This window comes from Sander lucioperca, chromosome 14, assembly GCF_008315115.2.
Source record: "Sander lucioperca isolate FBNREF2018 chromosome 14, SLUC_FBN_1.2, whole genome shotgun sequence".
Classification (NCBI taxonomy): Eukaryota; Metazoa; Chordata; class Actinopteri; order Perciformes; family Percidae; genus Sander; species Sander lucioperca.
In genome coordinates this window covers 26,321,320-26,348,292 of record NC_050186.1, presented here as the reverse complement: position 1 = coordinate 26,348,292, position 26,973 = coordinate 26,321,320, and the positions used below count along the sequence as shown (strand labels likewise).

At 41.4% G+C, this 26,973-nt stretch overlaps 1 protein-coding gene across 1 annotated transcript in view; it reads right to left on the bottom strand.

The window, feature by feature from the left end:
- Positions 1 to 26,631, bottom strand: part of tmc2a (transmembrane channel-like 2a) — a 38,201-nt gene extending 11,570 nt beyond the window's left edge. Inside the window, exons 1-10 of the mRNA XM_031277529.2 lie at positions 26,525 to 26,631; positions 22,937 to 22,975; positions 22,386 to 22,830; positions 20,748 to 20,900; positions 20,398 to 20,488; positions 20,215 to 20,296; positions 20,012 to 20,118; positions 9,629 to 9,727; positions 7,500 to 7,642; positions 954 to 1,101 (exon numbers count right to left, since the gene is read on the bottom strand). Of these exons, the coding sequence (XP_031133389.1) occupies positions 954 to 1,101; positions 7,500 to 7,642; positions 9,629 to 9,727; positions 20,012 to 20,118; positions 20,215 to 20,296; positions 20,398 to 20,488; positions 20,748 to 20,900; positions 22,386 to 22,830; positions 22,937 to 22,975; positions 26,525 to 26,552 (1,335 nt within the window). The 5' untranslated portion in view covers positions 26,553 to 26,631. The remainder of the gene's footprint in view (positions 1 to 953; positions 1,102 to 7,499; positions 7,643 to 9,628; positions 9,728 to 20,011; positions 20,119 to 20,214; positions 20,297 to 20,397; positions 20,489 to 20,747; positions 20,901 to 22,385; positions 22,831 to 22,936; positions 22,976 to 26,524) is intronic.
- Positions 26,632 to 26,973: the final 342 nt, after the last annotated feature.

Genomic DNA, 26,973 nt, shown 5'->3' with positions numbered 1-26,973 from the left:
ACAGGAAGTCAGTAGAGAATAGCATTAGCGGTGTAGTAGTCTCGCAATGCCAGAACTTCATCCCCAGCGCTGCGAAGGAGGGTCTGGCTAGTCCACACGACATTCCGGCATGGGAGAAAAACTCTGGCTCTGGGCTTCTTTTTCTCAAAAGCCTTGAATCTCTTCGGCTGAGCCCAGATGAGACAAGAAGCTAACGTTAGCGAACGCTGCGGTCCCTTTGACTCCTAAAATGTATGCAATCAAAGAAATGACTGATAGAAACCACTGTCTCGGGTAAGATAATTATTGCAATTAGATTTGATAGTTTTTTTTAAATAATAGTCTCCACTTTCAGTATGAACTTTAACTCATATGACACTGTTCATAATGTGTTTATACATTGTAAATTAAGATCAACTATAACATTGAGTTTTTGTCATGATTTGATTACCACTAATAAAAAACAATGTGTAAAGGGGCCAGTAAAAATTGACTTAGGGCAAGTTCACTTGCCCGACCAGGCAAAAACCTGAACGTTGAACCCTGTACAGACATGCACATTTTATGATAATACCATTCAGTCTTGACGCAAGAGCCATGCAGTATAAATATGTTATTTTTGCCTATTCTAAAATGGTGTATTTGAATATTTCTGCATATGGGGGTCCCTGAACAGTCTTGGAGTTGCATACATTAGGTATGATGATGATGTGATGATGTTAGTCCCTCTAATAGCCATTTCATTGTTGTGAGACCTTTTTTTCAAATATTTTTTGGGATTCTCTTATCAAATGGTTTGAAAAATAGTGCGAAGAGATAAATGGGGAAGAAATCTCCCCGGCGGAGCGTGGCCCTAGGTTTGGGCTGAGCTCAAAATGTTTTCAACATCTGGCTCTTCCCCTAAACTACAGGTGTACTGAAAAATACACTAAGCATGCATATATGTTTCTTGTAAAATGGTTGCCATTGGTTACCTTGAAGCTGGTGGTGATGGAGGCGTATTTGTTGTCAGCGGTCTCTGAGTTGCCTATGAGGTAATCCCAGCTGGTGAACATCTTCCAGGCAAACGTGAACTCTCCTTCGTCTCCGTCTCCACCGCCGACATCAGCGTTCTTGGCCATTCTGAAAAAAACAAGAAAGCCTTCATAATGGGCAACTAGGCAGACATTATTAAAGGAACACGCAGACTTATTGGGACTTTGTCTTATTCACCGTAAACACCAGAGTTAGGTAGGTCCATACATACCCTTCTCATCTCATCATTGAAAGATTGTGGCTGACCCCTCCGCCACTAGCCTTCTAAACAAGGCCCGGAATCCACCCTGACTCTCTCCACACCCCACCTCTGGCTCCTCATGCCACTGTACCTACTCTGCTGTAGCGTTCCTTTTTACTACTGTTTAACTTATTTTACTATTTATTTAAATTTATTTTATCGTTATGAATACGTACTGTGTGTATATGTTTATACTTATATTGTTTATATCTTTTTATCCTTCTTATATTTGTATGTGTGACATGCTCCAACAACACCATGACAAATTCCTCGTATGTGCAACGTCCATCCATCCATCCATCTTCTTCCGCTTATCTGGTAACGGGTCGCGGGGGTAGCAGCTCCAGCAGGGGACCCCAAACTTCCCTTTCCCGAGCCATATTAACCAGCTCCGACTGGGGGATCCCGAGGCGTTCCCAGGCCAGGTTGGAGATATAATCCCTCCACCTAGTCCTGGGTCTTCCCCGAGGCCTCCTCCCAGCTGGACGTGCCTGGAATACCTCCCTAGGGAGGCGTCCAGGGGGCATCCTTACCAGATGCCCGAACCACCTCAACTGGCTCCTTTCGACGCGAAGGAGCAGCGGCTCTACTCCGAGCTCCTCACGGATGACTGAGCTTCTCACCCTATCTCTAAGGGAGACGCCAGCCACCCTCCTAAGGAAACCCATTTCGGCCGCTTGTACCCTGGATCTCGTTCTTTCGGTCATGACCCAGCCTTCATGACCATAGGTGAGGGTAGGAACGAAAACTGACTGGTAGATTGAGAGCTTTGCCTTCTGGCTCAGCTCTCTTTTCGTCACAACGGTGCGATAAATTGAGTGTAATACCGCACCCGCTGCGCCGATTCTCCGACCAATCTCCCGCTCCATTGTCCCCTCACTCGCGAACAATACCCCAAGGTACTTGAACTCCTTCACTTGGGGTAAAGACTCATTCCTTACCTGGAAAAGGCACTCCATCGGTTTCCTGCTGAGAACCATGGCCTCAGATTTAGAGGTGCTGATCCTCATCCCAGCCGCTTCACACTCGGCTGCGAACCGATCCAGTGAGTGCTGAAGGTCACAGGCCGACGATGCCATCAGGACCACATCATCCGCAAAAAGCAGCGATGAGATCCCCAACTCACCAAACTGCAACCCCTCTCCACCCCGACTACGCCTCGATATCCTGTCCATAAATACTACAAACAGGATTGGTGACAAAGCGCAGCCCTGGCGGAGGCCAACCCCCACCTGAAACGAGTCCGACTTACTGCCGAGAACCCGGACACAGCTCTCGCTTTTGTCGTACAGAGATTGGATGGCCCTGAGAAGGGACCGCCTCACCCCATACTCCCGCAGCACCTCCTACAGTATCTCCCGGGGGACCCGGTCATACGCCTTCTCCAGATCCACAAAGCACATGTAGACCGGTTGGGCATATTCCCAGGCTCCCTCCAGGATCCTTGCGAGAGTAAAGATCTGGTCCGTTGTTCCACGACCAGGACGGAATCCGCATTGTTCCTCTTCAACCTGAGGTTCGACTATCGACCGAACCCTCCTTTCCAGCACCTTGGAGTAGACTTTACCGGGGAGGCTGAGAAGTGTGATACCCCTGTAATTGGCACACACCTTCTGGTCCCCCTTTTTGAAAAGGGGAACCACCACCCCGGTCTGCCACTCCTTAGGCACCGTCCCAGACTTCCACGCAATGTTGAAGAGGCGTGTCAACCAAGACAACCCCTCCACACCCAGAGCTTTAAGCATTTCTGGACGGATCTCATCAATCCCTGGGGCTTTGCCACTGTGGAGTTGTTTAACTACCTCAGCAACTTCCACCAGGGAAATTGACGACAATCCCCCATCATCCTCCAGCTCTGCCTCTACCATAGAGGGCGTATTAGTCGGATTTAGGAGTTCCTCAAAGTGCTCCTTCCACCGCCCTATTACCTCCTCAGTTGAGGTCAACAGCGTCCCATCCTTACTGTACACAGCTTGGATGGTTCCCCGCTTCCCCCTCCTGAGGTGGCAAACGGTTTTCCAGAAGCACCTTGGTGCCGACCGAAAGTCCTTCTCCATGTCTTCTCCGAACTTCTCCCACACCCGCTGCTTTGCCTCTTTCACGGCAGAGGCTGCAGCCCTTCGGGCCCTTCGGTACCTTGCAACTGCCTCCGGAGTCCTCTGGGATAACATATCCCGGAAAGACTCCTTCTTCAGTCGGACGGCTTCCCTGACCACCGGTGTCCACCACGGTGTTCGTGGGTTACCGCCCCTTGAGGCACCTAAGACCCTAAGACCACAGCTCCCCGCCGCAGCTTCAGCAATGGAAACTTTGAACATTGTCCACTCGGGTTCAATACCCCCAGCCTCCACAGGGATGCACGAAAAGCTACGCCGGAGGTGTGAGTTGAAAGTCTGTCGGACAGGGGCCTCCTCCAGACGTTCCCAATTCACCCGCACTACCCGTTTGGGCTTACCAGGTCTGTCCAGAGTCTTCCCACACCCTCTGACCCAACTCACCACCAGATGGTGATCAGTTGACAGCTCTGCCCCTCTCTTCACCCGAGTGTCCAAAACATACGGCCTCAGATCAGATGAAACGATTATAAAATCGATCATTGACCTTTGGCCTAGGGTGCTCTGGTACCAAGTACGCTTATGAGCATCCCTATGTTCGAACATGGTGTTCGTTATAGACAATCCATGACTAGCACAGAAGTCCAACAACAAACAACCACTCTGGTTTAGATCAGGGAGGCCGTTCCTCCCAATCACGCCTCTCCATGTGTCTCCATCATTTCCCACGTGCGCGTTGAAGTCCCCCAGCAGAACTATGGAGTCCCCCACTGGAGCCCCATACAGGACTCCATTCAAGGTCTCCAAGAAGGCCGAATACTCCGAGCTCTTGTTTGGTGCATACGCACAAACAACAGTCAGAGTTTTCCCCCCCCACAACCCGCAGGCGTAGGGAGGCGACCCTCTCGTCCACCGGGGTAAACTCCAACATAGCGGCGCTCAGCCGGGGGCTTGTGAGTATCCCCACACCCGCCCGGCGCCTCACACCCTGGGCAACTCCGAAGAAGAAAAGAGTCCAACCCCTATCCAGGAGTATGGTTCCAGAACCGAGACTGTGCATAGAGGTAAGCCCCACCAGATCCCGATCCAGATTCCGGCTCCTTCCCCCACAGAGAGGTGACGTTCCACGTCCCCAGAGCCAGCGTCTGCTGCCCGGGTCTGGTCCGTCGAGGCCCCTGACCTTCACTGCCACCCATGTGGCAGCGCACCCGACCCCGGCGGTTCCTCACACAGGTGGTGGGCCAATGGGTTGGAGAGAGAGGTGCCACGTAGCTTTTTCGGGCTGTGCCCAGCCGGGCTCCGTGGCAAACCCGGCCACCAGGCACTCGCTGACGGGCCCTCCATCTGGGCCTGGCTCCAGACGGGGGCCCCGGGCTTCCTCCGGGCTTCCTCCGGGCAGGGTCACTCCATCTCTACCTCGTTTTTCGTATGTGCAACGTACTTGGCAATAAAATCCCTTTCTGATTCTGATTCTGATCTCCGTGCGTGTCGTAACTCTGTCTGACGCCCCCACCGCTAGCCTAGCTTAGCACAGATCCTGGAGGTAACCGGCTCCATCTAGCCTACTGCTCCCAATAAGTGACTTGTACACAAAATACATGTTGTGATTTGTATAGTCACAGTGTGTACAAATAACAAGGTCACATGAGACACAGCCGTCTTCTAACCATATACATACTGGGAACTATATTCTCAGAAAGGCGAAGCACTGCTACTTCTGCTACTTGGGCGGAGTGAAAAGGTGAATCTAAAAATGTCAAAGATTTCAGTTTAAGCACTGAGCTATCATTTTCTTGGTTGCAGTTGAGCCGGCTAGCCAAATTTTCCTCTGTCTCCCAAGCAGGTGTAATTTAGAGTCATCATAAAGTAACAAAACAATCGGGTCAGTAGGAATTCGACATCCTATCACATCAGATATTATTGATGTTGTTTTATTCCAGAACTCATGCACCTGTTCACACTCCCAGACCATATGCAGGGAAGTTCCAGTTTGTTCAGGTTGACAGAACGTGCAATAGGGAGTAGGAATGGCTTTAGAGACGTATCTCTTCTGGGGAGTCCAGTATGTCCTGTGACATATGTTGAAGTGGATCTGGTGGTGATTTGGGTTTTTGGAACAGTGGAAAATGTTGTCCCAAACTGTCTCCCAATTGATTGCGTTCCCCTCAGGGCTCAGCTCTCGCTCCCATTTCCCCACTATTGGAAGTTCTCCTACGGATACTTGCATTAGTTTAGCATAAATCCTAGACACTAATCCTCTCACGGGAAAATCAACAAGCCATTTAATGACTGGGTGTGCCTCAAGACTGTTACCCCATGGCACTACATAACATTTTAGGGCTGATCTTAAGCGAAGATAAAAGAAGAAGGATGTCCTGGGGACCTCAAAACTAGCTCTCGGGTCTTCAAAACTCAACATACCTTTCTCATTAAATAGCTAGACTAAAGTATAAATACCTCTGTCACTCCACTGGTTACAAGCAAAGGGCTTGTTACCAGACATTAAGTGTGCATTGTGCCATATTGGGTTATTCAAATGCCACTTATTGGTATAGCGTAGTTGCTCCTCCACCTGTTTAAAGTGGGTCAATGTGTTGGTGATAATAGGGCCATAGGCTAACATACACTTTTTTGGACACACACCTGCAAAGGCAAGGTCTTGCAGTCTTAGATTCCAGTGAGGTTTTGCTCTATTTCTCTCCATGGAACTGTAGATGAGGGGTCCATCCACACTCTGAGGGCCCGTAGCTGAAAGGCTCTGTGATACACTTTAAGGTTGGAGAGGGCCAGGCCTCCCGTGTTTGAGGTCCAGGGTAGAGTATTTTAGCCTAGGTTGTTTATTATTCCAAATATACTGCCGAATTACGGTATCAAGTTTCTTCCAGAAATGTATTGGGGGTAAGGGGATCATTGTACTTAAGAAATTCACACAAGGAACTATGTTCATTTTAACAACAGCAATCCTGGACCGTAGCGATGCCGGCAGCGCAGACCAATTGGCCAGATCCCTTTGAACACTACTTAATATAGTTTCATACTTGTCCTGGACAACTCGCTGTAGCGATGCACGTATGGTGATGCCCAAGTATGTAATTTTGCTTTGGGTTGGTATTGTACCACTAATAGCTGATGTCACCTCGCTGTTATTCAACAGAAGAAGATTAGATTTATTCCAAATACTTTTATAGCCAGAAATTTATCATTTTACATTTCAACTTTGCTTTTTCAGGTATAAGTTTAGCGTAGTAAAATAATAATATTTTTAATTTGATCTTGCTTCGTTTTCTCTTTGGACTTTCAATTTGAATTATGAATAAATATATCTTCCATACACTTTAACCCCAATATTTCCGATACATCAAATGTAACCACCAGAAAGGGTCACTGCTTCATTGCATGTGGGGCATGTGTAGTGCCTCTTGATTCTAAGTTATGTATCCTTAATATTTACCCTGTCAATTTGGTGCTCTCAAATGATGAAAAATCCTTACTGAGTGTTTGCCTTTTAGGTGTATTGCTAGGTCTTGGAAAAGCCCACTGTCTGTGGAGTCTCTGAATGGTTGAACAGAATGACTTCCTTTCTGGCCCTGGAAAGGATAAGTTATTTTACTAAAAACAGGCTTGACAGGTTTTGGATTTTTTTTATAATTTCCTGAAGAATGAAAACATACAAATTGATGGAGGAACTGTTGTACTGATCTGATGCTTTACTTGGCTGTTTATTTATTTATTTTGTATATTTTATTTATTATTATTGTATTACTTATTTTGACGTATTCCTGTGCAATATTATTAATGCTATTTCTTCCTGTAATTATTATTATTCCTTTATTCTATAGGGGTGGCGGGGATAGATGCACTGTTTCTGTGCTGCGTTTGCACTTTGTAGGTGCTATCTCTGTTCCATGTCTTGTTGTGCGTGTCAATATTGTACAAAAACAAACAAAACAACAATAAATATAAGTTTGAGACAAAAAAGAAGTCATGTTTTGTCACATTTTCAAACTTAAACTTAAATCATTATCAAAATAAAATCAAAATTTCCCAAATTTAATTAATTCAAATGATCAAATGAAAACTAGAGCTTAATAATTTTCCCGCTACAGTATAAAGGTACTCAGGGGTAGCTGAAGCAGCCTGGCTGAGACAGTCAGAACGAATGAAAAGCAACCATCCCATATGAGACTCACGTGCGGATCACGACCATCAGGCTGTAGCCGAAGGTGCCGATCCCCACCATGAGGTAGGACAGAGGCAGCCGGAACTTCAGCAAGCCGATGGTCCTCTGGTTGTTGTAATATCCGTAGAACAGGACTGAATATTTGCAGTAGCCCTAGGAAAAGGAGAGGCGCTATCATTATTTACTTTTTGCCTTTGTTTTTTTTTCCACTCCCGTCTTCCTTTAGTGTCTGGTTTCTGTTGTGCTGTAGTAGTAGTAGTAGTACAGCTGCCGTTTTAGCCAGGATGCTCTCAAAAAGGTTTACATCTTTAGGTAATTAAAGGTAAAATGCAAATAAAAAAGTGTGTTTTTTATAACACGAAGAACTAACTGAAGAACTTAAATTCTCTGACTGTTCTGGTTGAAAAAATAATTTAAAAAAAAACAGTCAAAGTGGAAAAAGAGTCAACTTTTTCTTCTGTATTGTACATACTATAAAAATGTAAGAGGCTCAAAAAGTCACATCAAAAGGCTGAAATCTCTGTATGGTGTCCATATGTTCACAAAATGTAATGCTTGTTTCATTTTGATGTGTTCACATTTGCTAACTTTTTCTTTAAAGCTGAAAGAAAGCAAGACTATTTCATTAGTATTTACTTTGATTTCTAGTAGATTACAAATGCATAATGCTTAATGATTTACCTACGAGTGTTCTTGTAGATGTGAAAATCTGATTACTATAATTCCTCAAATAAAAGCCGGGCCCTTTATTTACCTGAACTGCAGAAGGTACCAGGCTTTTATTTGAAGCAGCCTTTTGTTAGAGGCAGTCCTTTATTTCTAATTCCATCTGTTTGATAAATATAATTGTTTTAAATAAACAGTTTTAAATTAAAAAGCCATAGCTTTCCAGTGGACATATCATCGATCATTCTTTTTTCTTTTTTTTTTTAAATCATTTTAAATCAACTTTTCGTCTGGGTGCCATGCTCCTCAAGTTCGTTTTCAGTAAGTTGTTGAAAAGTCCGTCACTAGCACTAAATGAGACCCGTGTTACATCCAATGTAGCTACTGCCATCTATTGGCACCTGTACGTTACTACAAACTACACTAGGCTGAGTGTAAGAGAGAAGACACACCAGCCCGATAATCAGGCGTCGGGCCGTCTGGCGAGGTCCGTGACTCGAGTCTGTTCGGTGTGTCCCGTGCCGTCGGCCGTCCGAGGAGCCATCGGCATTCATTTGGGCCGACCCGACATGTTCAGTCGGGGACAGGGCAGTCGGGACTCACCCGGAAATGGGGAGCGAATGAGCCGTTCAAAATCTGACGAAAATCTTTTAAACTGACCTTTGTCAATCTGAAATGAAGACAGATTCAGCAACTGCATGGCCTATTTCTCGCTTAAAATGTTTTCAGAAACACGTTTCGGTGAACTATTTTAGTACAATATGAGATCGTATTCTGAACAAGCCGCCATGACAGTCTGTCTGTGAATTTCCGGAGAAAAAAGAACCACGTGACGCGTTCATCCAATCAGCTGCCGGTTTTCATTTTCTGGGAAATAATCAGACTGTTAATGGAAACAATACGGAGCAGCGCCGCCTGCTGGTATGGAGACGTATTACGTTTCGCGCACGCGCAGAGCGTACGCTCAAGTCGGCGTCGCCTCAGTGTGTTCTGAAGCATTTATTGGACTTCGGGACCGACTGATCAGTCCGACTGGCTTTTCTGCCGACGGTCGGCCCGTCTGGTTGGTGTGTCAGGGCCTTAACACATACAGCCGCATTGACTAAAATACCGGTAGGACAATAATACTTTACATGAGTACCATAATCCAGAAAAACAAAGTGTGGAAAAAAGCATGAATATATTGTTGAATCTGTTCAATTAAATTGGTAGAAATGTACATTACGATGAACTTGAATTTTTTTTTTACTTATTATATGAAAGGCATTTAGGAGATTATCCACACTAATTTTTCCCCAGCCTTAATTTGTCCGTGTTGACCACGCCCCCGGCCACTAATTGACTAACGGTTTTAATTTGAGGAATTATAAGTTATGTGAACTGATTTTCTTTGTAGAAATATTTTGAAAATGTTTGTTTGCGCTAAAGCCAATAAGGCTCGGGCATATTTATATCATCATATTTCAGACTCACGTTGAAGTCCATGAGGACAGAGTAGTCCTGAGCGGTGTCCGCTTCTGCCCTAGGTACAGTCTTCCTGGGAATGGAGCCGTAGGGAAGGCCCATCAGAACCTGGGAAATAAGTAGTAACATTTGGAATTTGGAAATTCAAAGCAGATTGGAATAATTTACCTGTTGAAATAAGATCAATTTGACTGTATTGTTATCAATGATGCCGTCATTCCCTATACCTACTGTTGATATCTAATGTTCATACCCGATTGTAGTTGGTGATCGACTCACACTCTACCGTTTATTTATCATTGGCCATTTTGGCCACCTAGTGGTTGCAATGTTTTACTTTTTTTTTTTGCCTGTTGTATGTATGTTGTCGTAGCCATTGCTAATTGTATTTCTATATTTATTTCAATTTTTTTTAATTATGATTTTATTTTCCCCTGTCACTCTGTTGTTATGTAATGATTATGATATATTTTGGGACCCCCCTCAAAAACGAGATGATAGGTTAGACTGGGCAAGCTTCTTTCCTGCGGCTGTCACCCTACTGAACTCTAGCTCTGCATCCCGGTGACACCCAACCAGCTAAGCCCCTAAATTCAGTTTCTGCACTACAATGGTACTGTTACCACACTGCACATAGCTGTACATACTGTACATATCTGTCTATATGGTTCATACTGAATATGCATATTTATTCTGTTTTTCTTATAATATATTCTGTTAATACACTGCATATATCTATATTATTCTTACTACTATTATAATGTTACTGCTACTACATTGCACATATCTGTACATGTTGTTCATACATTGTTCATATTACATAGCCATATTTATTCTGCTCTTATAAGGTAACTGCTAATACACTGCACATATTTATATTTAATTTATATTACTCTAAACCACCGTCTGTATACTACTGTCTACACTGCACTATATTTCTTGTCCTGTCTATACTTGTATATCACATTGCACTTTGGTCCGTGTATCATCCGATCATTTGTTTTTGTTTTCACATATGAAAACGAAAAAACGAAATTATGACTTGATTTTTGGTTTTCCCGTTCTTGCACAGAAATCAGAAAAAACACTTGATATTCCGATGTTCCCCTGTGGGTGGTGCTAAATCTGATTGGCAGGATATGCATTCATTGTTTTTCAAATTAAGAGTTTACCCACACTGTATTTGTTACTAGAGGTCGACCGATAGTTGATTGGTGGAACTATCGTTATCGGCAAAAATCCATACCGATGGTTGCGTCCGTTGCTGGAGTGGCTGAGAAGCACGCGCTGTCATTCATTACACAGTACGCGAGAGCTGAGAAGGGTCTGCTGGCATCATGCATTACAATAGCGGCCTCTAGAGGCGAAATAAAAACTATCACTGATGCCTCGTGTTGTTTATTTTGGACACGTGTTACTGCGCGCTGCACGGAGAGCACGCTGACATCAGATGCGTGTTTAAAGCATCGACAGCAAAAAGGTATGTATACAGTACATATTAATTTGTTGAATAGATGTTGCATTAGTAGAGAAAGAACAGCACAACAGTATATTTGTTTGCTTTCGAGGCTGAGATGACGCTAAACATTAGTAGTAGGCTAACTTACCTCAAGCGGTTAAAAAACTGACAAAAATAAACACAAGTCCGACCCAAATGTCAGAATCAGAACCCTAAAGGGTCGTCCACGATCCCAAACGGCACCTCTGATTCATATTTAGATAATTTAATAACAGTTAAACGTAGAGACTTACTGATTGCTGCAGCTAAAAGCTAACGAGTTAGCTGTCACGGGGGTGTCTTTCTAGCCTTTACAGGTGATTTTCTATCCAGCCTGGAACTTGTGCCTTTTTTCAGGGTTGTTGAGCATTAAATCCAAACTGTTACATCCAAGATTTATCCACTTGATGTCCATAATTCATCCCGTTTTCGGTCATTTCTGCCGCTAACTCCGTGCTACCCATAGACAGTAGGTGCTACCGACAAGGGGATCTCCCATGATGCCTTTGTTTAGGTTTTCAACCAATGGGAAGGCAGGTCCGTCACACATTACGCCTTATATGGGCATCCAAGCGAGAACAAATATATATATAGTATAAAGTGGGAAAGATAGAGCCCTCCAGGTCAGAGATCGTCTGTTACCGTTCTAAACCGTTCTACAGAGAAGAATGGCGTCACTGTTTTGAGATTGTTTGTCCTTTATATGAATTATAATGCTCATTATGTTTATTTTTGCACTGGATGACTCCAAATATGTAGGAGAACTGTTTTAGACAACACACATGCTTGTGTAGCATTGCTGTGGGTGTAATATCAATAAATATGACATTATTATTTTGATTATTGGCAAAAGCGTCTGGACTTTTTTTGAAACAATGTATGTATTTTGTCAACTGTATAAGTTATAAATACTATCGGTCGATTAATCGGTTATCGGCAAATACGGCCCAACCTAGCTATCGGTATCGGTAAAATCCACTATCGGTCGACCTCTATTTGTTACCCTGTAAAATTAATAGTCTATATGTAAAATGAATAGTCTATATGCATGCTTTTTGTCACCCAATTATTTGGCTTAACTCACTGAAAAAATCTATTGAAATAGCCTAAATATAAACATGTTCACGCATTGACAGACAAAAGGCACGATCTGTTTTTGTAGGAGAGGGGAAGACCCATCTCATCGTTTAATCCTGTTGTGTTCAAAGTCATGTTAAACCATTTTTTGTTCCCAGTCAAAAATAGATAGTACTTATTCCTGCTATATACATACATATATAGCTATATACTCTGCTATGTCGCGTTAGCATACAGCTACATAATAATTATACTAGAGTATGCTAACGTTAGATTGTAGTGGAACGAAGCAGCACTTTCTAAGGTCAAAAAACGCAGATAAAGGGTTCTGAACCAAACACTACACAATCGGACATGTTTCAGCAGGAATGTGACCCGGAATTGGGGAGAATTTAACAACAGTGGCAGCTAAGATGACATGTTCACTGCCGTTGGCATGTAGCTACTATAGTGTTTACTGCCGTTAGCATGTAGCTACTATAGTGGTATACAGCAGTGGTGGCTGGAAGAGCTGTCATCCCGTCTTCGAAAGGACACTTATGTACGTTTACACTTCATCGCATTAATAATATACAGTCTATGGTTATTAGTCTTGATTGTTTGTATGACTATTGTATAATAAAGATTTAATACAAAAAAAAAAGTTGTGATGTTTGGTCGCTGTTGGTCATCAAGTGTTTCAACGCATGCGTGGTACAAATCGCACAGGGACTGAGCCCTGTTCCACGCGAGCCCAACACAGTCCAACTTTTTCCTGAATGCAGATACTTTATCATGTACCAAAAAGACATGGCACTCCTTTCCATAGATCATTTTATTATTTTTAATATTTTTTAAATATTTCCCTGCTTTTTTCACGCCTACTACTCTAACCTTTTCTCAGAGTCTCTCTCTTTTTCCAAAGTCCCAGATAAAATCTCTTACTTTTGACCCAAACAGGTGTTACTTTATGTGCATGTATACATTTTTAAATGGTTTCTTAAAAATGTCCTTGGTAACTTTGGCCCAAAGTAATCTGTGATAAACAGTATACTATGTTTCATCTGATTATTTATTATTGTCAAAATAATCCAGCATTTATGTTTTTTAGTACTCGATCGAATTCAAGATGTATAAGCTCAGATCAATGAGGCATACAGGCCATAAATAACAAATAGACAAAAATTGTATTATTCATAAGAATTTAAGTTAATAAAAACCCCTAAAACAAAGAATTAATGTATTATTTAAATTTGTATGATGAGTATTAATGGAACGGTCATTTTGTCAGTCATGACAGACTGAGAAAGTAATTTGTCCCCAGGGCCATACAACTCCACAATGCTTCACTAAAGAGAAGAGGAGAGAGAGACTTCTTTGCATAGTCTGTCTGCCTCTCCTCCCTCTCCACCACTTCCACTACCTCCTATAATAACAGTTATGTACTGACTGTCCACTGGCCCACTGTATACTGTTTACACTGTTTACACTGTTAACTGGCTATATTAGCCCATATATGCACAATCCCTCCCTCCCTCCACCCACCAGCCTGGACTGAGGTCTAACATAACTTAATACTTGAACAATGGCTGTAACACTATTACTTCAAACCTCTAATATTGACTTTTGATCTCTTATATTGTCCATATTTAATGCTGGTCTCTAGACTTTATCTTTGCACTATTGGACCTATTTGCACTACCACCATGACGCACAATCTCATACTGAATCACAGGGTCAGTCCCTGCCCTCTCACTGCAAGCGTCTCATACTTATACATCCCTTAGTACATTCATGTGGATTTTTTATTGGATTTTTTAAATTTTTTTATTTATTTAGTATTATTATTATTTTTATTTATTTAGTATTTAGTATTTTTTCTTTTATTGTCCATGCTATTCATGTGAATTTGCTTTTTTTTATGATCCTGTTTATGATGTATGTGTATGTTGTGTGTGATGTCTTAAGCTATTGGGACCTTGAATTTCCCCTTGGGGATCAATAACGTATCTATCTATCTATCTATCTATCTATCTATTTTTGACTGGGAACAAAAAATGGTTTAACATGACTTTGAACACAACAGGATTAAATGATGAGATGGGTCTTCCCCTCTCCTACAAAAACAGATCGTGCCTTTTGTCTGTCAATGCGTGAACATGTTTATATTTAGGCTATTTCAATAGATTTTTTCAGTGAGTTAAGCCAAATAATTGGGTGACAAAAAGCATGCATATAGACTATTAATTTTACATATAGACTATTCATTTTACAGGCTAACAAATACAGTGTGGGTAAAATCTTAATTTGAAAAACAATGAATGCATATCCTGCCAATCAGATTTAGCACCACCCACAGGGGAACATCGGAATATCAAGTGGTTTTTCTGATTTCTGTGCAAGAACGGGAAAACCAAAAATCAAGTCATAATTTCGTTTTTTCGTTTTTCTAAAAAAAACGGAAAAAGGAGTTGTTTTCTCGTTTTCATATGTGAAAACAAAAACAAATGATAGGATGATACACGGACCCACTTTTCTGCTATTTTTGCACTTCTGGTTGGACGCAAACTGCATTTCGTTGTCTTTGTACTTGTACTCTGCACAATGACAATAAAGTTGAATCTAATCTAATCTAATAGTTGTAACATTTTTTGACATTTCTGTCTGTATCTTGGAGCTCTTTAAAGCCATCGCGTTAAAAATGGTATACAATGTTACATGTGTCTGCTGTTAAATGGTGTGCTGTTATCTCTGCAACCCAAACAGAACACAGTGAGTGAACTGTTACTATTTACCCCATCGTCCAGGTTAGTTGTACCCTGAACTGGGGTGAAATGTAACATTATGAAATTAGGATAATGACAAAAACTTGATATTGAAACTTTCATTCAACACTTAAATTACTTCTTAACAACAATATTTGTGTGTGTAGGTGTTGAGAGACACCCCTCGGTCAATCTTTCTTTTCCAAGACTGAAATTTAAAGAAAAAAAACATATAACCAAGATTTAGCTTGCGGTAGATTGGAACATTTTCAGACTCTTCTTACAACTAGCTAACTGACGCCATGAACTAGCTTAATTTACAGCTAGCTAGCTAAAACATTAGCACCAACAACTTGCATGAAAGATATCTACATAGACACACAATAATATGAATTAGGTTTGTTGAGTTTAACTACAAAGCCGGCAATGCTATCACAACAATAAATGAGTTTTAAAAAAATACTTTCTTACCTAAAAATATATGTATATATTTTTTCTTTCTAAAACGTGCAGCGCGTTTATTAAGGACTAAACAGAGCATGTTTAGAGTGAATCAGGTGATTCCACACTTGTTCCTAATTGGAGAAATTGGACGTGTTATAACTGACCAGTGTTACAACTGTCCCCGGTCTCCCCTACATCTTAAGGGGTTTATCCTAATAAACTAATTTGAAACATAAATATCACACTCCAGATAAGCTTTTCTACTGCGGTCAAGCCAGCCGACACATCGTGAACGACAGTCAAGACAGCCGACCCAGTTTTTTTGCTGTACGTGATTATAATAGCTTTACGGTAATAGCGTCTCAGAACTGATTTCAAAATAAAAGCATTCGTCTGATACATAGCGAGAGACAGTCATTGAAAGCTAATACCGTCAAAGGAAATGCCTGACAAGGCCCTGTTTCCACACACTAATTTCACTTCAGGGTAATATTAGACGTACACCGCCTCATATTGCCACCCAGGAAGTTTCAAGTCATTCTGGTGTACAGTTTCAAAATAAAAGCCCACCAAAGATTCAAATATGAGAATAATTATATATGATTAATATATAAATTCCACTTCAGGGTTATAGTACACGCCCCATTAAGTATCAAGACATTCTGATGTGTAGTTTCAAAATAAAAGGCCGTCAAAGTCTCAAATATGACAATAATTATATAATTATTTTGGATTCAATTTTAAAGGAAACGCCCTGTTATCAAAGGATAATTCCACTTCAGGGTTATAATACTCGACCCCATGGTGTGACCCATTAAGTATCAAGACATTCTGATGTGTAGTTTCAAAATAAAAGCCCGTCAAAGTCACAAATATGACAATAATTATATAATGATTTGGGATTCAATTTAAAAGGAAACGCCCTGTTATCAAAGGATAATTCCACTTCAGGGTTATAATACTCGACCCCATGGTGTGACCCATTAAGTATCAAGACATTCTGATGTGTAGTTTCAAAATAAAAGCCCGTCAAAGTCTCAAATATGACAATAATTATATAATGATTTTCGATTCAATTTAAAAGGAAACGCCCTGTTATCAAAGGATAATTCCACTTCAGGGTTATAGTACACGACCCCATGGTGTGACCCATTAAGTATCAAGACATTCTGATGTGTAGTTTCAAAATAAAAGGCCGTCAAAGTCTCAAATATGACAATAATTATATAATTATTTTGGATTCAATTTTAAAGGAAACGCCCTGTTATCAAAAGATAATTCCACTTCAGGGTTATAATACTCGACCCCATGGTGTGACCCATTAAGTATCAAGACATTCTGATGTGTAGTTTCAAAATAAAAGCCCGTCAAAGTCACAAATATGACAATAATTATATAATGATTTGGGATTCAATTTAAAAGGAAACGCCCTGTTATCAAAGGATAATTCCACTTCAGGGTTATAATACTCGACCCCATGGTGTGACCCATTAAGTATCAAGACATTCTGATGTGTAGTTTCAAAATAAAAGCCCGTCAAAGTCTCAAATATGACAATAATTATATAATGATTTGGGATTCAATTTTAAAGGAAACGCCCTGTTATCAAAGGATAATTCCACTTCAGGCTTGTAGTACACGACCCCATGGTGTGACCCATTAAGTATCAAGACATTCTGATGTACAGTTCCATGCGTTTCCTTTTAAATTGAATCCCAAATCATTATATAATTAGTCGCATATTTGAGGCTTTGACGGGCTTTTATTTTGAAACTACACATCAGAATGTCTTGATACTTAATGGGTCACACCATGGGGTCGTGTACTATAACCCTGAAGTGGAATTATCTTTTGATAACAGGGCGTTTCCTTTAAAATTGAATCCAAAATAATTATATAATCAGTCGCATATTTGTGACTTTGACTGGCTTTTATTTTGAAACTACACATCAGAATGTCTTGATACTTAATGGGTCACACCATGGGGTCGTGTACTATAACCCTGAAGTGGAATTATCCTTTGATAACAGGGCGTTTCCTTTTAAATTGAATCCCAAATCATTATATAATTATTGTCATATTTGAGGCTTTGACTGGCTTTTATTTTGAAACTACACATCAGAATGTCTTGATACTTAATGGGTCACACCATGGGGTCGTGTACTATGACCCTGAAGTGGAATTATCCTTTGATAACAGGGCGTTTCCTTTTAAATTGAATCCCAAATCATTATATAATTAGTCGCATATTTGAGGCTTTGACGGCTTTTATTTTGAAACTACACATCAGAATGTCTTGATACTTAATGGGTCACACCATGGGGTCGAGTATTATAACCCTGAAGTGGAATTATCCTTTGATAACAGGGCGTTTCCTTTTAAATTGAATCCCAAATCATTATATAATTATTGTCATATTTGTGACTTTGACGGGCTTTTATTTTGAAACTACACATCAGAATGTCTTGATACTTAATGGGGCGTGTACTATAACCCTGAAGTGGAATTTATATATTAATCATATATAATTATTCTCATATTTGAATCTTTGGTGGGCTTTTATTTTGAAACTGTACACCAGAATGACTTGAAACTTCCTGGGTGGCAATATGAGGCGGTGTACGTCTAATATTACCCTGAAGTGAAATTAGTGTGTGGAAACAGGGCCTTGTCAGGCATTTCCTTTGACGGTATTAGCTTTCAATGACTGTCTCTCGCTATGTATCAGACGAATGCTTTTATTTTGAAATCAGTTCTGAGACGCTATTACCGTAAAGCTATTATAATCACGTACAGCAAAAACACTGGGTCGGCTGTCTTGACTGTCGTTCACGATGTGTCGGCTGGCTTGACCGCAGTGCTTTTCTTCCTCCTGACATCAGGGCCTCAAGGCTCTGGAACAAACCTACATCTGAAAATAAAGCTGGCTGAGTCAGCGTTGTCTTTTGAATTTCTTCTGTAAACTTTTTAATTGAAAAGCATTATCCTGATTTTACTTGATTTATCTGTCTGTTTTTTTTTTTTTTAATACATTTTTGTTGGACTTACATTAAATCTTTAACAGGAAGCTTGAGAAAAGGTGGTGGTTTTTGATGTCAGAAAAACTTGTAAAAACTATTTCAACTTTTGGTTACTTTAGTTACTTTAGTTTGTAGTATCAGGTGATACCTAATAGATTCCTAATAGCATAACAGCAATGAAGCTTACTAGTAAGATGACATCATTTATATATAATGACGACAATCATTTAGAAATACTTTGTGGCTTGTGTTTCGGTGTCATATAAAAAGTTGTAATGCATGAATGGAAATTCAAATATCACTCTGGAGGTAAGCTTTTCCTCCTGCCATCTGGGCATAACAGGAACAACCTGCCCCATAAAATAAAGCTGGCTGAGTCAGCGTCCTCTTTTGAATTTCTTAAAACTTTTAAATTGAAAAGCATATCCTGATTTTACTTGATTTATCTGTTTGTTGTATTAACTGGATTTCTATTATTTATTTATTTTTGACTTACATTCATTATCGTCTTTTAACCAGACCTACATTAGGCCAATGTGGTGAGACAAAGGAAGAACTTGCTTCGACACGTGGTCTGGCCTGTCAATAAATCAATGTCCATACTTTAAAGATTTTTTTGAGCATTTTAGGCCTTGATTTGTATAGGACAGCTTTGGCTTGAAAGGGGAGAGAGAGAATGACATGCAGCAAAGGGCCGCAGACCAGAGTCGAACACACAGCCAATGCCTTGAGGAGAAAACCTCTAGGCTATATATGGGCGCCTGCTCTACCAGGTGAGCTAACCAGGCACCTGGACCAGTGAAGTCACTTTTCCGGTGATGGCTGAGTGTTACTGCGCAGCCTCAAACTGAGCTTGCCGACGTAGATGTGACGTGAGCAACGTGTCTGAAAGTTGTAAGTCTTCTGGTAGCTGTGTCAAGAGAAATCTCAATCATTCCCAATCTTGCAGAGACGGAGAGCGTAGGTATATGTAAGGAGATAACATAGGCACAGGCTAATTATTGCTAACTAAAATGCTAGTTAACATTAGTAATTAAACTGCCTGCGAGCTTCTCCTGTACTATACGGTAATTTCTCTACTGTGCGACAGTAAGTCGCGTGGTTATGACACAATCGTTAGCCTATTTTTACAAAAACGTCTGCTACGGAGCCATAACGTGAGATACAAGGTAATGGAGCCTTTTATACATTGTCGTGTTTCTTTAGAAATAAACAATGGACAAATAGAGTCTTTAAATGCTTCAGATGTCAAAGTGACACCAAAATGAATGGGAGTCAATGGAATGCTAACGGGTGATGGCTTGATAGCATCAAAATGGCGCCATAGGAAGTACGCTTTGTGGAGGCTGGCGTACACCCTTGGTTGATTACTTACAGTATATGCTTCCTGGTGACAATGCTCCACCCAGTGATCAAACATAAAGCTGCATATGCATTAATGTCACCAACGTGGTATACAAACAAAACAAAAAACAAAGTTACATAATGGCTGCACCAATAGTAATAAAATAATAGATCAGTATCTTTCAAACTCTGTTTAATGCTTTGCTGTATGCTATATCCTTTTATTCCAGCTTGTGCATTCAGAAACAGGACTGCATCATCTCACCTCAGGGATGACCACCAGTCCAAAGGTGAAACCAAAGAGGACCAGATTCATGCCGTACATCCAGCGCAGGAAGATGAAGTAAGATGCCACAGATGACCCAAAGTGACCTGAGGACATTGAGAAGACTTTAAAGCTCAGCATCTGTCCACTGGGAGTCGCCGTTCAGCTGGTAAACACGGCTGTGTGACAGGAACACAACTCACTTTCCACATCTTTGATCTTCCTCTCCCAGGGGATACAGGCGGTTCGGAAATTCTCAAAATCTCTCTGGAACTTGATCCATTTCTGGGTTAAAAAAAAAGACAGCATTGAAAATTATAGATGGAAAACCGACACAAAAGCAAAAAAGCAGAGAAAAGATGGAAAGTTTGATTTTTGTGCCGAACCTTTGCCATCATGACTTTGTAGGCGTACCACTTCCTGCCCTTTCCTTTGCCCAGAGCTCCTTCAAACTTATCCACAAATTCTTGAGCCTCCCTTTAAAGAAACAAGGTCTCATGTGAGATACATGTTCATTAAAATGATCTGGATTTTTGAATTTCAAACCCAAATATTTAGCAAGTTTTGAGGTAGGGGAACATAGAACATAGTTTTTCAAAGTACTGTCACATGCTTAAAGTAAAATGCCTATGGTTCTGTTTTTAATGTGAAGGCTTGATATATGGCTCTGTGATTCTGGGCTGAGGTGAAGAACTTGAATCTCAAACAGGAAACCAGGATAGGTGTAGGAGCATACTTCAAGTGCACGAGCCTCCGCTTCATCCTCCACGGCTTGGTCCTGATGTTAGCGATCAGTTTCTTCTTCTCCTCCACCTCCTCCATCAGCCGGGCCATCTCTCCCTCTGACATGGACTCCTCCTCTTCAGATTCTGAGTCAGAATCAGATGAACTGGAGAAAGAAAAAGACGGATGGACATGTAGAAGGGAGGGAGGGGGTTTGTTGTTGTAGCAAACACAATTGTGAAAGAATTACTGCTTTAGGCCAAACAATGTTTATATTGGGTGGTGATGGCGCAGTGGATATGACACATGTGGGAGATCCGGGCTCGATTCCCACTGCGATACATCAACCAATGTGTCCCTGAGCAAGACACTTAACCCCTAGTTGCTCCAAAGGTGTGCTGTATACTGTATAGCAATTGTAAGTCGCTTTGGATAAAAGCGTCAGCTAAATGACATGTAATGTAATGTAATGTAATATTAAACAGAGAAAACAAGACTCTAGGAGACTGTAGGCACAGCGGTGCTTTGAGCTAAATGCTAATGTCAATATGCTGATGTTTAGCAGGTATACTGTTCACTATGTTTTGGGACATTTTGTAATTGGCACTTAAAGTACACAAAGTACAGCTGAGGCTGATGGAAATCAGCTTTTCAGGTGTTTGTTCATAAACCAAAGTATTGGAGAAATTAAAACCTGATGGCGGTGTTAAATAAAAAGTCAAGGGATGACCAAATGTTTTTCCACTGCATGACTCGACTTAAGTCGATTGACTCTCAATCAATTCAATCTCTTTTTTCAATTTCCATTAACAAAAGAACAAAAGTTCTGGTACGTTTTTTGGTATCATCTTGGTCGAGGTTCCAGGCGAGCTGAGCTGATACTAGAAGGTGGAGTTAAAACACTGCAGTCCACTGACTGAACCTTATGGTGGTGCTAGAGGAAAGGTCAGTAGGATTTATCCTCTGGGAACCACGAATGTCAAACAAACAACAACATGGCATGGCATCCATCCAATAGTTCTTGAGATATTTCAGTCTGGACCAAAGTGGTGGACAGACAGACCGACCTACCAACCAAGCAATACTGCCATCCCTAGAGCGACAACGCTACCTTGGCTAAAGAATCCCTCTGGTTGGTCAAAACTTTAAGATGTGCAGACAGGTGATGAGGGATCGCAAGTAGACATTACTTCATTTTGAGGGGTCACACGGAAATAGATTGATAACCTTAGTGAAGGAAATTAGCTAATTTCGAGCATTGTCCTTGGCATAATTGAGTAGCTTGCCATAACGTTTGTTGTGGATATTCATGCTCCAAGGATGATAAACCATTTTCATTTTGGCATATACATTAGCTTTCTGCACGCACCACCCTCACACCAACAATTTCAAATTTGTATATGGAAAACTACTGGCCCGATTCCCATGATTAATGCTGGGGATATTCATGTTCCCCAGAGGATGAATCCTAATTGTTTTGGGTAATAGAGTTTACATTTTAGCACTGTTTCCACACCTGGTATGTTCGGTATTGAATTTTAAGTTGTTATATGTATTGGCAATTACAATGTCCATTTAAGTAATTTGAATCTTGATTTAAAGACAGGTGTTAAATAACTAAATTAGCCAGATAGCTCTCTTATCTTCTCACCTGTCGTCCTTCTTCTTCTTTTTCTTCTTGTCCTTGTCATTGTCCTTGTCTTTCCCCTTGTCCTTCCCTTTGGCATCCCCCTTCTTACCCTTACTGTCCTCCTCCTCCTTCTTTCCTTTCTTCCCTCCTCCCTTCTTTCCCTTCTTTCCCTTGTCTACGTCGCTGTCCTCCTCATCACTGTCCTGAGCTTTGCCTCCTTTCTTCTTATTGGCTGCTCCTTTCGGCTTCCTCTTTGGAGCCTCGTCCTCGCTCTCGTCATCATCATCCCCACCGCCACGTTTCTTGGCGGGCTTCTTCTTGTTCGCTCCCCTGCGTCCCCTGGGAGCTTCATCCTCATCGTCCTCATCTTCGTCTTCGCTGGCTGGTTTTTTCCCGCGGCCTCTTCCCCTTGCACCTCCTCTTCCAGCTCCCTGCCTCCTGTTCGTTCTCTTCTGGGTAGCGCCATCTACATTAAGACCAAGTCAAACACAAAATACTGGTATACTGGTGTACTGGTACTCTGGTTATAAGATTAGACAATATTTTGTTGACATGCTGTTTTATCCACTTACCATCACTGTCACTCAAATCCGCGTCAATCTCGATGTCAACTGAGAAAGGACACACACAAAAAAACAGCACAATCAAAATGCTCAAAACACCAGCTCAACCAGACCATGAGGACATCCATCTACAATGCCAACAATTATAATTCTGTTCTACAGTAAATTACCAAATTCAGTGCAGAAAAAAAGTCTTCCTTCAAATTATTAGTGGCGTGGCTCTGGGAATGATAATGTCAGTCCATCACTTTGGTCCAGGCTGAAATATCTTAACAACTATTGGATAGACTGCTTTAAAATTTGGTACATTCTCAACAGAATGAACCTCTTTTCTGATCCTTTAACATTTTATCTCACGCTATGATTAAGTCAAAATTGTAATGACTTCAATACTTTGCTGGACGACCAAGTACCTGCAAACATCATCAGCTTCAACTGCACTTTGTGTTTAGTGCTAATTAGCTAATGTTAGTGTAATGAACCGGAAACCTGATTCGTTCAGCCTGAATGGGCTATCCTTTCCCTAACTATTCAAGGCCAATGACTAATCTCAACCATCTAACGTTACACATCTGCTTAGAACAAATCAGGTTTCTGGTATGGATCGGGCAGCCACAGTACTAATGAGCAAATATTAGCATGCTAACAAACTAATCTTGCTGATGCACTTTAGCAGTATTATTGTGAGCATGCAGACTTTAGCATTTAGCTTCAACGTTTCCTGTGAAGTCTTTTAAATCTAGTAGTGCTATGGAGCTGTTTTGGATCCCCGTTTTGTTTACCGCACATGCGGGCACGCACCCAAACCCCCGAAAGCACCTGTAACTTGCATTCAGTATCATCTTCTTAGTAGGTGCCAACATTTAGTTCCAAGAACTCAGCCCAACAGTGGGAAGTGTGCCAGGCTTTGAAGCCAATTTGACAACTTATGTGTCAGTCACGTGATGCCCTCTGGCCCAAAAATACTTTTCCCCATAGACTTACATGGCAAAAGAGACGTCTGTAAATCAGTGTATACATTTTTTGGAGCGTCACAACCCCCGCAGTATGACTCGTTTCACTATCAGAATTTTAGATCCATTTGGTCTGATCTAGGGTGACCTGACGTCCCGGTTTGACTGGGACAGTCCCAATTCTGAGTTTTGTGTCCCGAGTCCCGACAAAAGACTGTCGGGACGCTAAAATGTCCCGGTTTACACCAACCATTATGAAATTGTCCCTGTTGTCAGCGATTACATAGCCGACGTGGTCTTATTATAGCCCGATCATTAACTAAACCCATCGTTAAAAGCGTCCAGCGTATGATTTCAACAATGTGTGTGTCTCAGTCAATCGTAGCGGTCTGCATAATCTGTGCAGCCAGCGTTACAATGTAGGCTATATTTGTAAACATTGTCGCAATGCCTCTTCTTATCTGTCTCATTTTAACCAGTCCCTCCAGGTCCGCTGGAAAGTCAGCGGACGAGCACTGGATGGAAATGTTCGTGCATTTCAAAAGCAAAGCAGCCAACAAATTGATTCTTGAGCAAATTCACTCCTCTAACAAATATACGGAATGAATGTTTCCAATAGGGAAGCTATCTGCTCTATCAAATGAGATTACATTTGTGTGTGTGTGTGTGTGTGTGTGTGTGTGTGTGTGTGTGTGTGTGTGTGTGTGTGTGTGTGTTGTTGGTTAGAATAACACTGGTAACACTTTACGATAAGGGTACATGAATTATCATGAATTCATGCATGAATTAATTGTAGGTAGGCTATGTATTTTATGCATTATGTAATTAATGATTTATGTGTTACTGCATTCCTTAATATCCCATGAATCATCAGGAATTGACGTGTTCATAGTCATTCGTGGCCTCATACATGAACAACACAACTAAAGCATTGGGTACGTGGGCACATCATTATGAATTATGATTTATTAAGCATGATCATGATGTTTTTCTGAAAAAAAATGTGGTCATCACTGCGCAAATTGTGATTTGAACAGAAGTTGTGCATAATGATGTAGCCACCTTACCTAATGCTTTAGTTCATGTGTTGTTCATGCATGAGGTCATGAATGAACTCATGTCAATTCCTGATGATTCATAAGATATAAAGGAATGAAGTAATGCACAAATCATGAATTAATTCATGCATGAATTCATAATTCATGTTGTGTTACCATAACTTTAGTTCAAGCCTGTGGCAGCAGTTCCAAATAATTCATTTAGTGCCATGCAATGAAAAATACCTTTTCACAAAGTTTTTCACAAGTTCAGTGGGTGCATTTTCCAAAAGAATGCTTTAATTCTGAAAAATAAAGTTGGTCCCACACGAAACTCACTCAATGTCTTTTGATATTATTTCTTAGATATGTAGGCTACATACCAAGAAAATTCATGAATATTAACTGAGATACCCCATTATGTTGTGAGCAGTAGTTCTATGTGTGCTGTTGGCAAAATTGTGTCTATCTGACCTGGGCTGACATGTTCATGTTAAAAAGCGTGTGCGTGCACGAGCACTACGGTCACGCGCAAAGTGTCCCGGTTTAAGTTCCGGGAAATCTGGTCACCCTAGTCTGATGACATTTGGAAAGTCTAGAAGAGTCGCACAATAAATCATTTAATCCCCATTGAAGTTAGCAAAGCACTAAACCGGAAGTAGCCGGCTCGGCCGGCAAAGGTCTGTAGTGCGCCTGCTCAGTGCGGAAGTAGCACCGATCATCCGGGTAATTTTATACGCGGATGTTGAACTTTTTTGGCTTCATGCGCCACAGAGCAACTCTCATAGGAATGAATGGGGCTCAGCCTTGAATGCTGTATCCAGGATTTTTTTAATGCATCCATTTTGGAGACGAGTGGAAAACAAAACGAGGACTTGTGATGATGGATACATGTCACTTAGTTAAATTCCTGAGTGTGGAAAAGGGCCGTAAGTCCACACCTCTGGCATTAAAGCATATAATGTTGCATAAAGTCTGTAGTCTATATCCACGACGTTCCACTTCGGAATTGCTAGAGTGGCGTCGGAAATTCCACCGGATGTCACTCTTTCCGGCCGGATGTCTGTTACCTTTTGCTTTCTCTGTGTTGGAATTTTAAACTCCGGTGGATTTACGAGTACTATGGTTCCTCTGATCTCTGCAGGGTAAATCCAGACAGCTAGCTAGACTATCTGTCCAATCTGAGTTTTCTGTTGCACGACTAAAACAACCTTTGAACGTACACATGTTCCACCAACACAAGTTCCTTCCCGAGGCTATTTTGCAGCGGCACCGTCCGTGGCTCTGTCCGGCACTTAGCACCGCCCAAGACGATTGTGATTGGTTTAATGAAATGCCAATAAACCAGAGCATGTTTTTCTCCCATCCCGGAATGTTGTGTGGACTAGCCAGACCCTCCTTCACGGCGCTGTGGAGGAAGGTCTGGCAAAGCAAGACTAAAATAGTAGTAGCAGTAAGTGGTTGTACATTTCTTCCCAACACAAATTATTCTTACAATTCTTTTTTGATACAAAATAAATAAATAAAAATCTAAATAAACCAAAGGCTGCATAAAAAAACTATTATAACATACAAAGAAAATCCTTTAGTCCTTTAATGTAACTCACCATCATCTGTATCTCTTTTTCTCGGCATGTTGAAAAATAGAAAGCGTCTGTCCTGTGTGTCCTCTGCAGCGTTCGCCCAGACTACCTCTCCCAGCAGGTTGGCTACCCTCTGCCTTGGCTTCCAGCCAGCACCCAACTCAGGTAACTGTCAGTGCCATCACTATGACGGCTGCTGCATGTGACCCGCTCTCAACAGGTTTTCTTAGATAGGTCATGTAAATTCTGGAAACCAAAGGTTATCCACTGTGCAGAAAGCAGAAAGGCTGGGTTAATCTCCGGGGGCTGGGCCATTTATATTTAATTATGACTAAATAGTGGTGGTGGTATACTGCTGTGGGTCACACTGCTAGATCATATCAGGCCCTTGACTCTTTAGAAGTGAAACAGCATTCAGTGTGGCTCTATTTAACTAGGCTTGACTTTTGTGTCCTACTTTGTTTTTCCTTAAT